The 14,879-nt window shown below is 39.4% G+C and overlaps 1 protein-coding gene across 1 annotated transcript in view; it reads right to left on the reverse strand.

Moving 5' to 3' along the window:
- The window catches only part of SCIN (scinderin), a 104,803-nt gene that overhangs the window by 77,419 nt on the left and 12,505 nt on the right, over nucleotides 1–14,879 (reverse strand). The window contains exons 2-3 of the mRNA XM_084618819.1: nucleotides 13,630–13,784; nucleotides 11,090–11,251 (exon numbers count right to left, since the gene is read on the reverse strand). Coding sequence (XP_084474945.1) covers nucleotides 11,090–11,251; nucleotides 13,630–13,784 — 317 coding nt within the window. The remainder of the gene's footprint in view (nucleotides 1–11,089; nucleotides 11,252–13,629; nucleotides 13,785–14,879) is intronic.

Below are 14,879 nucleotides of genomic sequence, written 5' to 3' on the forward strand. Positions count from 1 at the left end.
GGGGCAGCACTGCTCTTATATAGCCAAAGTAGGGGCTAGAGCCACATGACGTAACCACCTCCCCTACGTGGACGCTAGGCAAAGTTCCCTAGCTTCAGTGAGCTGTGTATGTGTGCACACACCTCCATGAAATACACAGCTGCATCAGCTCAAAGAAGAATTCTCCCTTTTCAACGTATTAGTGTAGAAGGGACAATATAGCGTGGTCTACTGGGTACAATGTGCAACTAGGAATCAGTAGTCCTGGGCTCTTCTTCCGACTGCTAGGGGCATGCTAAGTGACATGAGTTCTCTGCGCCATTTGAAAGAATGATACAACAATACTTACCTGCTCAACAAAAGTGTTCTGAGGATTGATTACTTACAGTTTGCAAAGAACTCTGAGATCTTAAAATGAATGGTGCAAGCAATTATTACTGGAGAGAAATTATAAAAGCACATCCCAGTGCATCCATTTCTGGCTCTGAACTGGGTGAGGAGTTATTAATAACAGTGCAGGCAAAAACACTTGCTCCATTCAGAGGAGGTTTGGTATGAAATTCCGCCCCCACACACACACCCTTCTCCACATACAGTGCACTTTATATTCAATTGGCACCCTGTCCTGATTGAAGGCAAATGAAAATATGTGTCCTGTCCATGTACTATAAAACCCTAGCTGGCCCAAAAAGAGAAAAGCTAAGAAAGCCAAAAACAAGTGCCATAAAAATTCTAATAACTAAAATAATTTCACAGGAAGGGCATTCATGGACTGGTGTACAAAGATTTTGTTCCATAATCTGTTTCTCCAAGTACCTAGTATCTATTGAGCCTATGTTTTACTCTTGATACTGCGCTGATCCCATGCTAATCAGTGATGGATACTTTTTCTCCCCTACAAATGACAGACCACTGAGCACATTACACTCCCCATTTCAGAAGTTTCAGCAGCTGCATGACAACTCGTAGCAAAACAGATACACTGTACTGCATAGAAAAAACCCATATTGGACACTATCTTTCATGGCTTCTTTAAACTACGCCTTTGAGATTAGAGTTTAAATAAAACAAGCTGTGGAGTATTTGGAGTAAAAACCTGTGTTCATGAAATAAGCAGAATTAACTACTGTGAGAAGTTGATATGGAGGAACTGAATACATTGACTAAATAGTTTTCACTAGCTGCCTTTCCATATAGTCTCTCTGTGGTAAGTACTAGTCCCACATGTCTTGTTCCTTAAATTATAGATTATTCGGAAACCATATGCTAGGCAACTCAGAATTCACATGTTCTGACCACTTAAATAGAAAAGAGAACATTAATGTCTGGCCCTTGTCTTCGAAGTCAGATGCGGTAGTAGAAACAGGCACAAAAAAAAGCCCCAGATACAGACAGCCCCAGACTTTGGGGAAGTTTGGATCCAGATCACATACATACGAAACTGCTGTTCATTCACTTAAGTACAGCAAATTTGGTTTAAATTTTGTTTTCTGTTACACCAATAAAATCCACATTGACTTCAAAGCCCAGGTAATAAAACAAATCACATAAGATTAAGCTAGATGTTGGGTTTTTGGGGGGGTGGGGAGCGGGGTTGGGCAATCAAGGTATGTCTATACTGCAATTAGACATCCATGGAGGGCCTGTGGGACTCAGGCTAAGGGGCTGTTTAACTGCAGTGTAAATTTTTGGGCTCCAGCTGCAGCGCGAGCTCTGGGACCCTTCCACCTCATAGTGTCCTGGAGCCCAGACTCCAGCCCGAGCCTGAACATCTATATTGCAATTAAACAGCTCCTTAGCCTGAGCCTCTTAGCCCAAGTCAGCTGGCATGGGCCAGCCATGGGTTTTTAATTGCTGTGTAGACTTTACTCTCAATTACATGAAGGTTACTGAGGGTAGACTATGTTGCCCTTTGTTTGGGCAAAAGGGCAAGCAAAATATATAAACACAGTTTCAGTCTGTGGAGGGTCTTTTTAAAAACGAGTTTGAAGGAAATTGAAGTGCCTGGATTAGATTATACTGGTACACCGGGAAGAATAATCACAATAAGATATGTAATGGAAGATCACATAAACTGGACCAAGAGGGCATCAACACTATCAGATTTTTGATTATCAAATAAAATGACACTCAGTAACCTGGTATAAAGTGTCATTTGCTGCCTGGTATAAAGCAGGGTTCCTTTCAAAAACTTGAAAGGAAGAAAGAAAGTGTAGAATATTTACATTAATTTTGCAATGTGTTCCACTCCTTCCACCCCCACCTCATCTCACTTCTCTTCATTAGGAAAACAGCTGTGTTCTTACCACATGTTGGCTAGTTTCAGTTAACTAACATGAAGTAAAATTCCAGTGAAGACAAGGTGCTCTGCAGTTTTCACATTTGTCAGCAGGTCAAGGTACACCCCAGACTCCCCCATAGTAACTTGTGTGAAAGCTACAAACTGCCTGGTCTTCACTTAGGATTTTACCTCAGGCTAACTACAATTCACTAATCTGGTATGGACACAGGGTTTTTTCCCCTCCAAGTGAAAACATACCCTTTTAGTTTGACTGGCTTTTCTCTATTTTCCTCCGGTGTTATTTCCATTTTCTGAGACTCCCCTTCAAGTTGTCTTTTAAAAAAAATTGGTTTAATTCCCCAATCCTTTCTCCTCCCCACCTCCAGTATTTTCTACATTGTTAAATTTAAGCAGGTCAGAGTCCAGGGAGAAATAGCCACATCTCAAAAACCATCACTGCAATTCCCCTCTTGTTGGTAAATCTGCAGCGAAGCCAAAGACTGAATGGGCATGAAACAGAAAAAAACAAAAACTGTAGAGAACTGAAAGTGTGATAAAGAAGGTGGCCAGACAGAAGCCAGGGAGAACATCTGGGGTGAAATCCTGACCCTAAAAAATAAAATGGGAGTCTTGCTATTGACTTCAGTGGATCAGGATTACACTTTTGAGAGGATTGGCCAGGTCTATTGATGTTACAGCCAGTTGGAATATATATGAAGGCTCTGCAGACCTCGACACATGACTCTCAGAGCGTCCGACAAAACACATCCCCCTGTTTGGGACTTCACAGATTCTCTTCTTGTTCATGTAGGCTATGACTTATTAAAAAGTTGAGTTACTTTTTTTGTGTGTGAAAGGGTTCCTAATTTTTAATGTTTTTTGTTTTGTTTTTAAGGTAATGGGAAAGGAAAGTATAGATTTAAGGGGCAATGGCAATTCAAATTGAGCCTCAAGTTTAGGTTTTCTAAAAGCTTGTTTTTACAGAAGTAGAGACCAATAGAAATGGTTCCATATTTTTTTAAGTTTCAATAGAATTAGTTTTAAACCAAAATTCCAGTACCTCACGAAGCATCCAACTCAAACACTGCAACCTCTGGAAATGGAAAGTGAAGATGACTAAATACAAAAGCATAAATTATGTCATTGTTTTTCACTGTCCCAAAGGAGAAAGTGCAAAACCAAACAATCAGCACAAACAGTGAAGAATAATTTGGATTTTACCATTTTGTTATGTCATGTCCTTACACCAGCTTTCCACTAGCTCATCTACACTCTGTCTAGAGAAGGTAAGTATAAATAAATATACTGATACCGCAGAATGCTCTGATTTAGTATGGTTAGTGAGGACTGTTTCGGAAGATTTTCCCCATTTAAATTACTTATTTATTCAGTTAAGCAGTTGAATTGTCAATGCTTATTTTTGTCTAAACTGTTTAATTCTGGGCACTGAGAGAGAAAAATCCTGTCACAAAAAATAGTTAAATCACCTTTTTAAATTCCTTTGAGACCATGATACAACAAACCTTGGAATGATCAAAACTCTGCAAGTTTCAAAGCAAACTCCGTATTCAGTCGGTCAGAATAATGTCTGAGGGACCTAGAGTCCTGTCTATGCTACAATTACAATTGTATGTCTTTTTAACCCATTTATGATACTGCCATCTGATACAGCTGGAACAAATACAGCTGTTAGGAAAAACACGGAATGGAACAATGTGCAAAGTAATGCACATTAGAAAACATAATCCCAACTATCCATACAAAATGATGAGGTCTAAATTAGTTGGTACCACTCAAGAAAGAGATCTTGGAATCATCATGCATAGTTCTCTGAAAACATCTGCTTAATGTGCAGCAACAGAAAAATAGAAAGCTCCTCAAAAAAGCTGACAACGTTAGGAACCATTAGGAAAGAGAGATAATAAGACAGGAAATATCATAATGCTTCTATATAAATCCATGACATGCCTACACCTTGAATATGGTGTGCAGTTCTGGTCACACCATTTTAAAAAAAGATAGAATTGGAAAAAATACAGAGAAGGGCAACAGAAGTGATTAGGGGTATGGAACAGCTTCCACATTAAGAGAGATTAAAAGGACTGAAACTATTCATCTTAGAAAAATGATACTGAGGGTGGGATATGCTAGAGGTCTATAAAGTCATGAATAGTGTGGAGAAAAAATGTTATTTACCCCTTCACATAATACAAGAACCAGGGATCACTCAATGGAAATTAATAGGCAGCAGGTTTCAAACAAACATAAGGAATTACTTTTTCACCCAAAGCACAGGATGTTGTAAAGGCCTAAAGTATAACTGGGTTTAAAAAAAGAATTAGATAAGTTCATGGAGGATAGGCCCATCAATGGCTATTCTCCAAGATGGTCAAGGATGCAACCCCATGTTCTGGGTGTCCCTAAACCTCTGACTGCTGAGACTGGACGACAAGGGATGGATCACCCAGTAATTGTCCTGTTCTGTTCAGTCCCTCAGAAGCATCTGGCCCTGGCCATTGATGGAAGACAAGATATTGGGCTAGATGGACCATTGGTATGAGCCAGTATGGTCATTCTTATATTCTGGAAATGGCAGTCATGTGTCTCCCATGTGTGTGTTTCTCACAAACAATGCTGCCTAACTATTGTATTTGTGCATTCTGGGAATATCTGTGCCACTATCACTTACTGCTCAGCAAAGGATAAAATACTTGAAGGACATGCCCTCAGAGTGGCACCAGCAGCATGAGAAGCAATGCACTCTTGGATGTCTGACTGCATATAGAGCGGCAGGAAGACAGGCCAACCTAACTGGATACTCTAGCACAGCTAGCAGGTCTGTCTACCCTGCATAACGATCATCAGCTCTGACAATTTTATTGCAACTCACACTATTGGGTGTTTTTTCTTAAAACCCTACCTCCAGGAATCAGGCATTTACATGAGAATCGAAGCTTTCATTAAAAACAAAACAAAACAAAAAGAAACAGTAGGTTTTCTAGATCTCCTGGTATGGAGAAAAGCTGGAACACCTGAGCTCTAATGTGTCAAAAAACTGGAGTGCAAATAAAAGGTTCTCAAAATTTATTATTTTTAATCTCAAGATTTTGTAAAACTGACTCTGAATTTTGAATGCTTGGAGCTAGCCATATTGACACTGCAACAACAAAGTTCTAGGAAACCCAGCCTACGTGACCGACAAGGGAAAACGCTATTAGCTGGCACACTTGCTAAGCAGGTGTTAACTATCATGTAGGGATACAAACCAGGTCTCAGAGTCCGTTAAAATTATGTGGACAGGGCCCAATTTCTTCTCCTGGATTTTTAACCCAAGAACTGCTCTAGCAAGGTCATCTAGACAAATTGAGAGTCGGTGACAAATTGTGGAGAACAAGAACCGTAGGAGAAAAAGGCATGTGGTGAAGGAAATGAGGCTTTTTTTTCTTTTCTTTTTTTGATTACTGGTAGTGTAGTAGGGAATAGAATGAGAGAAGCAGAAGTAGCCCACCATATAAGAAACAGATTTATAAAGGTGAACTCCCATGTGGCAAGATAGGAGGCTGGAAAGCCAGATTTGAGTGTATTTATTCCCACAGCATGGCTAAAAAATAAGTGACTAATATACTGACAGGAACAAGTGGTCCCTTAAATGGTACAAAACATCCTAGAAAAAATAACCCACTCCAACAGGAAGAGAGAGCACAGAAGTAAATAAAATGACGGCACCCAATGCAAAAGTGTGATGGTGAATCATAACTATTAGTGTGGAGCCACTGTCGCGCTCTCCCGTCTACTTAATTATTCCAGCCCCGTGAACGGTGGTAGGTATTTTGGCAGGAGAAGCTCTCCCACTGACATAGTACTGTCCACGCCAGCCCTTAGGTCGGTGGAACTTATGTCACACAGGGGGGTGGCTTATTCACACCCCAGAATGACATAACGTATACCAATTTAAGATGTAGCGTGTATATAGCCTTAACTAGGTCTCTGTGCTCTTGATTTTATCATCGTCATGAAGAAGAAATGCAAGAAGCTGAATTTGTGTCTACAATGCAGACGAAAAATCAGCTGATGGCAAAAATAGCAATTGTTATAAAGAAAACAGATTTAAGTAAACAAACAGATAATCCAGATGGATTCTACGGCCCTTTGGAAAAATGGGCAGTCTCTGTTCCCCTTTCAAATAATGCTGGGGTTCATGCTGAGTGTACAAGCAGGAACATAGAGAGGCTTGTGTGGTCACACAGGGTAATAGCTTTATTCAAGATAACCCAGAAGAGACCCACATTGTGGTCCTCTAGCAACTAGAACTTTTACATCTTGCCCTAACTTAATTCTCCACTGGGCAACATATCTTGCCCATCCTATTGATTTCTTAACACTAGGCATTGGTATCAATTTATAGAGGCCTATGCGCAGAGAAAAAATTATCATTCCATGAAGTTATTAGTTCTGACTCAGGGATGGATTATGACATTCTGAGGCCCTAAGCTATGTCAAGTATAAGAGGCCATACCATTAATAAACTCTTCTCCCCCCCCGCCACAGAAAGGGCATTGAATATATAAACACGAAAGCTTTATATTTGCATATATACACAAAGGCAAAGTTGTAAAAATAGAATAATAATCTTCATTTTCAGCAGCCCTCTCTGGAACAATCACATCATGACAAATAAATTTTAAACAAATTCTTTGAATTGCAAAAGTAAGTAAAGTAGAAGTAAACAATACACTATAAAAAATACAGTAAATAGTACAACGTACTAGAAGAGTTCTCAGGAAATTTTTCTTCTCTGTTGGGCATCTAAATTGTGGAATTCCTTGTCTGAATAGGCAAAGAGACTTTTAGAGGATATCAGATGGCAATAGAGGATACAAGAGGCAATAGAGGATATAGGATGCACATAACCCACAGGCATAAAGCTCAAATATTATGGTAGTTCTACTGATACGAATTATACCCAGATTATAAGCAAACCATCAGAAAATTGTATGCAGGTTGTATTTTTCCAATCAGTTGATTTGTTTTGTTTTTATAGAAGGTTATGCTGAATTACCTAGTATTGGTAATAAAATTAGTAGCAGAAAATTTTTATTGAAACCAGTAAAAAAAAATAATTTTTATATTATATAAATAAAATATAATGTGTTATTTTACCAGGATACCTCTGTGAAAGTTAGTGCTACGTTCTCACAGGGAAACAAGAAAGGATATATAATTTTTTTTACACCATGAATAAAGAAAATTATTCTTCTTTTCATATGAATAAATAAATAAAAAAAACATTTGATTGATTTTGTTAGGGAAATATAAAGTTTATGCAGACTATATAGAAAATATATTTACAAATGTTTATTCTGATTTAATTTTCACTATGAAACAATGAATTGTTGGGATTTTTCTTTTGCCATACTATAAAAATACAATTATGCATATGATATGTGATTTATAAATATATATAAGAATTTTTACATAGCATACTACCTATAATAAAATATTATCTTGCATGCTCCAAACCCGCCAAGCTGAAAATCCCAATCTTTTTCTAGGCAAACATCTCTCTTCATGTTGGCTTCTCTATCCTCTGTCTCTCACAGGACCACTAATTAATCTCAAGTAAACACCTCAGACACAGTGACAATAAGCTATATGCGCAAAAGAGAAAGGAGGAATTTGCCAGTCTTTTTTCTGCTAATCTCTAGACAGGCATTGAGAAAGTGAGAAAAACTATCTTATATTTAAAGCAAATATAATGAATATTATAGCTTTTAATAGCCTATAAATTATATATGCACATGGTGAGCAAGTTATTTCAAACTAAGTACTCAGGATATTTTGATATATATGTATATATTCCTTCACTTATCTCAAAACCCTCTATTTATCCTTTCATCAAAACTCTCTGATATTTACTGTGAAGGTTCCCAAAACTGACAGAGGGAAGCCAACACAAATTTATTCTCCTCAAGATCCACTGGACCCAAGTCCATAAGATGATCACCAGCAAACTCAATCATGTGAAGCATGAATAGTGCATGAAGCAGAAAGCGGCGTACACACTACAATACACAGTTGTACGTTTTTACAGATCAAAAGAAGAACACACTAACATATGAGTGTGAGCTTGGCAGGATTGTTTCACAACACTGCTGTCTCTGACCTCACATTTTTCCCAATTTTATCAGCAGTGAGATTTATTTATTTAAATAAGTTATGAGGGCACGGTCAGAATTTTACCAGTAGCAGCTGGCCAACGAAATGCTGCTTTAGGAGACTGATAGCAGACTTACTCAAAGAAATACGAATTTTACAAGTGCAATTATCATTTCTTCCTCAGCCCTGGCCTCTCGCCAATTAGTGAAGGGTAAGGGTATTTGTGTAGCCAGATGTGCATATTTTTGTCATATTTGAATGAAAATATCTACATTTAGAGCGAATCTTCTTTTTCCCCCACATGTCTCCTTTATTTATCAACAGATTTTGATAAAATTTGAAGTGGAGTCAGTTTTTTAGAGGTCACTCATGTTGAAAGGCCGTAAGATGTCGCTTAGTTCGCTTATACCTTAATCCGGCACTGTTCTGACTGCTAGTTACCTGAAAGTGTGCAGGAGTCTTCTGCATAGTCTTCTAGCAGTCTTCTAGTCTTCTAGATATTTGCTGGAACTTCACGTCTCCTTAGTTTATGTTTCACTGTAATACTGTCCCTTGTTCCAACTAACTTTTTTTGGTAAGCTTTGCTTTCCCTAGAGTTGAGTGTGAAAGATGCAGTACACTCACTGTACACTGTCACAGTATCCCTCATCGTCTGCCTTCTGGCTATCATGATTATATTGGAGAGTATGTTTTACAAAAGCAATAGAAAATGAGCTAGGATGCGATCATTGCATATTTTTTTTTTTTGGTCGCTGGAAATAGCTTTTCTAGCCCTATAATGCACCTGAAGAATCTGAAGGCCAGAAGTCAATAGGAGTTGCCAAGGGCAAGTACCTCACGGGAGGATCAGGCCCTGAGATGACACAGCTATACATACAGCATTTTCCATTCATGTTTATTTGCTCCAATATTCTAATCTGTCAATGGATTATTTTTGGAGGGGGGATTTGGCTCTTCCTGGTGTCTTTTGTCCAATCCCAAGATGCCATTTCCAGATAATAGTGTGGACACTTAACAGTTGGTTGTTTCTTCCATGGCTGGAGGGCACCATCTTGGCAGGAGTGGGAAGCTGTAAAGGCATCACAACCAAAGGCCTCTGGACACTTTCAAATACAAGACAACCAATAAAGACAGCAACATGCCCCAATATCTTCCCCGAGTAAGAAACGGAGGAAACCATACCAAACATAAACCAAACAAGCCCCCCAGATCAGGGCCTATGCTAGCCTCCCCAAAAGGGTCATGTCTATATTACCTAACCCAAGTTGCATACCTGGCAGAGGTATAGGATTCTCTTTCAGAGTAAAGAATCAGTCAGGTTTATAATGCAAGTTTAGACTCAAGAGCAGCTGCTAAGAGGAGAGTCCAGTTATTTTCTTTCATGTGTTCTCATACCTTAACTATGACAGTGTCAGTTATGCGAATAAATTTAAACTGATGACAACTGACGTAGTGTTTAACTAGTATGGATTACATCCCAGGAATTTGTTTTAATATAAAAACATTAAACTACAATTCAGACATTAATTCCATGAAGGCAACATTGTACTAGTGTTTCCAAATCTTATCTGCACAAGCAGACTTCTGTATGGGTATGCAATTATGTAATATAAAGAGAAAGACATCTGCTGTAAATCAGTCTTTTTTTTCACTTGAAAGTCTCAAGATAGAGGACGGTTTCTCATAATTCCCTTCTCCTGTCTCTTCAAAGGATCATGTTTAAAGGTTTAAGAGTAACAGCCGTGTTAGTCTGTATTCACAAAAAGAAAAGGAGTACTTGTGGCACCTTAGCGACTAACCAATTTATTTGAGCATAAGCTTTCGTGAGCTACAGCTTCCGATGCATCCGATGAAGTGAGCTGTAGCCCACGAAAGCTTATGCTCAAATAAATTGGTTAGTCTCTAAGGTGCCACAAGTACTCCTTTTCTTTTTGTTTAAAGGTTTAAATATTCTCAACCCTAAATGAACATTGTTTACAAGTGTCTTCTGAATTATAATTGGTCTCAGATTACCTAAACAATTCTACAGCAAGCCTATCATTGTTTAATATATATTGTAAGCTTGTTATGATAGTTATTTTTCAAGTGCATTGTTTGTAGAGGGTAAATGTTAAGGGATAATGAATATTAAGAATTGCATTCAAGGCAAAAACGGTTTCATCATTCCACACAGTGGATTTCAACTCCAATATTTTGCCTCTGATATCAATAGGCATCGTGCACACAGGGAGAGCAGAATACAGGAGACCAAATCCACCATACAGTTTGGAGAATGCCACTTTAAATGTATAACCCTGGCAAGACAGGCAACTCAGAAAGGGACCTGGGTGTCATTGTAGACAACTCAATAAAGACTTAAGTAAAATCCTGCTCACACTGACATCAAGGTCTATACAGGTCAAGGTCAGCCTTCCCTGACTGGGTCCTAAATCAGAATCTGCTTATACAAGACTCCGATATCGGTAAAGAAAATAAAACTAATTTTCTAAAGTTAGCCTTTGTGAGTCATTTATCATAGGATCTTCAAATCCTCATGTGACACTACATCAGCTTGGGTCTTTCATTCAATTCATGGGACTGTGACAAGATTAGTTATACAGTTCATTCTATCATTCAGACCTTAGTAGGGATGTTGCTGTTATTTTTCAAAGCCTTAGTTCTATAAAAACTTACAGTTCCGAGATCAACAATGAAACAGTCTCCTTTGTTGAAACTGGCCCAGCTGAGAGGAACTTCTGTAGCTCTCACTACCCTCCGGCCCTTAATATGCAGAAGCCTCTGTGCACTCAAGTCATTAGTGACTACGTGTTTAAATCCAGATGCAACGCCACCAGCCTAAATATAAAAACAAATATGGAAACTTTGATTAAGTTTGGTTTTCTTTCTACAGCAGTATTGAGAAACCAGACCTCGGACATGTACGAAATGAGAGCTATGTGGCATGCTGCTTGGGATTACCAACACTGACCACAGCCCAGAAGGACAGAGACAGTGGGTCAGATCAACACCTGCACTTCTGTGAACCGGGGGGAATACAGCTGTAATTCAGATACACCAGTGTATGGAACTACCACAGAAGGGATGGGTGTCAACATCATTACACCCCTTCCCCTGTTCCTATGGGGACCCTCTGAATGAGGGAAGCAGAGAATGGCACTGGCTGCTCTCTCCATCGCTATTTCCCACAACCATGTGCGGAAACCCAGCATAAGGTAATGCTGACCAAGACTGTCTGGGCAGAACCCAAGAGGGGAGCCCATAGGGACTAGGAGGAAGTATGGAGGCATATGGCCTCTGCACAGATGACTAGAGATGGGCAACACTCCCTCCTAGCAGGTGAAAAAAATGCAGATTTGGAAACACTGAAATGATCTGAGAGTTCATGTTGGTTTTGCTCAATTGTTTCAAAAGACATCTACAATAATTTTTTTAAAACAAAACATTTGAATTTTTTTATTCAAAATGAGTTTGTTTCAAAATTCCTTTAATTTCATTTTTAAAAAAATCCAGTTAAAAAATGGTCAAAATCGGCTGTTCCGATTTTGTCAAAACAAAACATTTTGTTTGACACAGAACAACCCAACCAGCCATATTTTATTTGAAAAAATTCATTTTCAGTTTGACCGAAATGATTCCCGCCGCCAATTTTCCAGAATTGCCAGCACACCAAAAAATCCATTACTGACACTGCTCTACAAATGACCCTACCCTCCTCCGTTCTCAAGAGATCTCCTGGTTTCAAGATGCTGTTCTGTATGGGAAGGAGAGAATTCCAAGGTAATTCTGTGAGTAATCTCCCTGTCCCTGAAGTGGATGTTTGCCACCTAGGAAGCAATCTGACCCAGGGTGCTGCCCACACAGGGAAAATCCAAAACACTGGTTTGAGCTTTCGTGAATTTAAACGTATTCCCTTGGGATTAAACGGACTTGGCCTATGTGCCTGCACAGGGAAATAAGCACTTGAGACCTCTAACAAGGTGGCCCAGACCCTGGGCTTCAGCACCCATCTACTCCCTTCCTCAAGCAAAATGGTCAAAGAAGGAGGAAGCAAAGGAAGAATTATGACTGAGTTTCGAGCTGTGGAGCTACTCCTGGAGCTGTGTAGTTCACACAACATCCCTTGCTTAGGGTTGTGCCTCAAGGCACAGACTATTTATTTCTCAGCAAGCAGCAGTTGAATTAACAAAACAATATTTTAATCCTTCCAAATGACTAATTAGCTACTGCTGCCCAAGAGAATTTCAGAAGCAGCTGGTATGACAACCTACTGCCGGCAACACCACAGATAATAAGTTATTGCTGTTGGGAAGTAGGCACTAGTACTGGTTGGAATTTTCAACTTTTTGAAATTTCAATGAAAGTTTCATGAAAAATGCATGCTGTTTTTCAGCCAGCTCTACTACACGTACAAAACTCCAATGTAACAGGAGTGGGCAAACCCCTCCATACGGGATGGAAACCAAACTTTTTGAAGCAAAAACCAAAGGAGGTTCCGGGTATCTTCCCCATTTTTCTTTTTTACACACTTCCAAACACTGGGTTCTGTATGAGGCCAAAAGCAGAGGTGCCCCAAACCAGTGAGGCAGAGGTCATTCGTCTGGTATTGACAGCTTACCCAGAAGCAGAAAGTACCAAGAATCGCAAGACTGCAGGCTCACATGCGGTTTTACAGCCCCGTTTTGCAATCTTAAGAAATTGAGAGCTTATTTGAACAGAACTGTTGGATCCCATATCACAAGCAGGCATGGGAGGGAGGCACCCTTTTTGTGAGCTTAGACAGAGACCTTCAAATCTTGTCATGTACTCCATGAAACATTTTTTCATGCCTACTTTTTAATTGGGCAGATTCTGCCATTCTTATGTCAAACAATACCTTACACTGAGAATATTCCCACTGAAATAAATGCTACTTGCAGAGAAAGGTACTAGTCTATATGAGTAACCATGATAGAATGTAATCCTATATAGTTATTACAATAGGGAAAGATGGTTCTTTTGAATACCAATAAAAGGTGTCAAGAAATTGTGTTTCTGATTTTTCAAACATTCTAAGTCATTAATTGTGTAAATATGGTTACTTTGTATTAAAGCTAGGTAGAAAGCAGAACATTTTCCAGAATCCAACAAAGATATGTTTTGACCTTTTAGGTGGTGTGAGGGGGAGGGGGAGTTGTGTTTGTTCTGGAGAAACATTTTCATAGCTGACTGTTTACCTTGTACTTAATCCCTCCTTTGAAATATCCAACAAAGTCAGTAGACTCGTATCCTTGAATTTCTCTACTCTGCACAGGTTTCCCACCTAGGTAGTCATCCATCTGAACAGTGAAGATTGCTGCAGCTGTGCTTTCATCCTGGGTGCATTCTTTTCCTGAAAAAAGATAAAATATTACCCTTATGAGCAAGTCATTCTAGTGTAACAAGATGGGTAGCCTGGATTTTTGTTTTCCAAATAGTTTTCCCGGACCCAGTAATCAGATGCGTGATGATATCCTGATGCAACATTCAGCAGAATAACAGTCTATGTTTCGCGAAAATGCACCCAGCCCTTTCGCCTTTTTCATAGATTCATAGATATTTAGGTCAGAAGGGACCATTATGATCATCTAGTCCGACCTCCCGCACAACGCAGGCCACAGAATTTCACCCACCACACCTAAAAAAGACCTCACACCTATATCTGTGCTATTGAAGTCCCCAAATTGTAGTTTGAAGACCTCAAGGAGCAGAGAATCCTCCAGCAAGTGACCCGTGCCCCATGCTACAGAGGAAGGCGAAAAACCTCCAGGGCCTTCCAATCTGCCCTGGAGGAAAATTCCTTCCCGACCCCAAATATGGCGATCAGCTAAACCCTGAGCATATGGGCAAGATTCATCAGCCAGATACTACAGAAAATTCTTTCCCGGGTAACTTGGATCTTACCCCATCTAAAAACCCATCACAGGCCATTGGGCCTATTTACCATGAATATTTAATTACCAAAACCATGTTATCCCATCATACCATCTCCTCCATAAACTTATCGAGTTTAATCTTAAAGCAAGATAGATCTTCTGCCCCCACTACTCCCCTCGGAAGGCTATTCCAAAACTTCACTCCTCTGATGGTTAGAAACCTTCGTCTAATTTCTAATCTAAATTTCCTAGTGGCCAGTTTATATCCATTTGTTCTTGTGTCCACATTGGTATTGAGTTTAAATAATTCCTCTCCCTCTCTGGTATTTATCCCTCTGATATATTTATAGAGAGCAATCATATCTCCCCTCAACCTTCTTTTAGTTAGGCTAAACAAGCCAAGCTCCCTGAGTCTCCTTTCATAAGACAAATTTTCCATTCCTCGGATCATCCTAGTAGCCCTTCTCTGTACCTGTTCCAGTTTGAATTCATCCTTCTTAAACATGGGAGACCAGAACTGCACACAGTATTCCAGGTGAGGTCTCACCAGTGCCTTATATAACGGTACTAAA

The sequence above is a fragment of the Lepidochelys olivacea genome, assembly GCF_965140295.1.
Source record: "Lepidochelys olivacea isolate rLepOli2 genome assembly, chromosome: 2".
In the NCBI taxonomy this organism is placed as follows: Eukaryota; Metazoa; Chordata; order Testudines; family Cheloniidae; genus Lepidochelys; species Lepidochelys olivacea.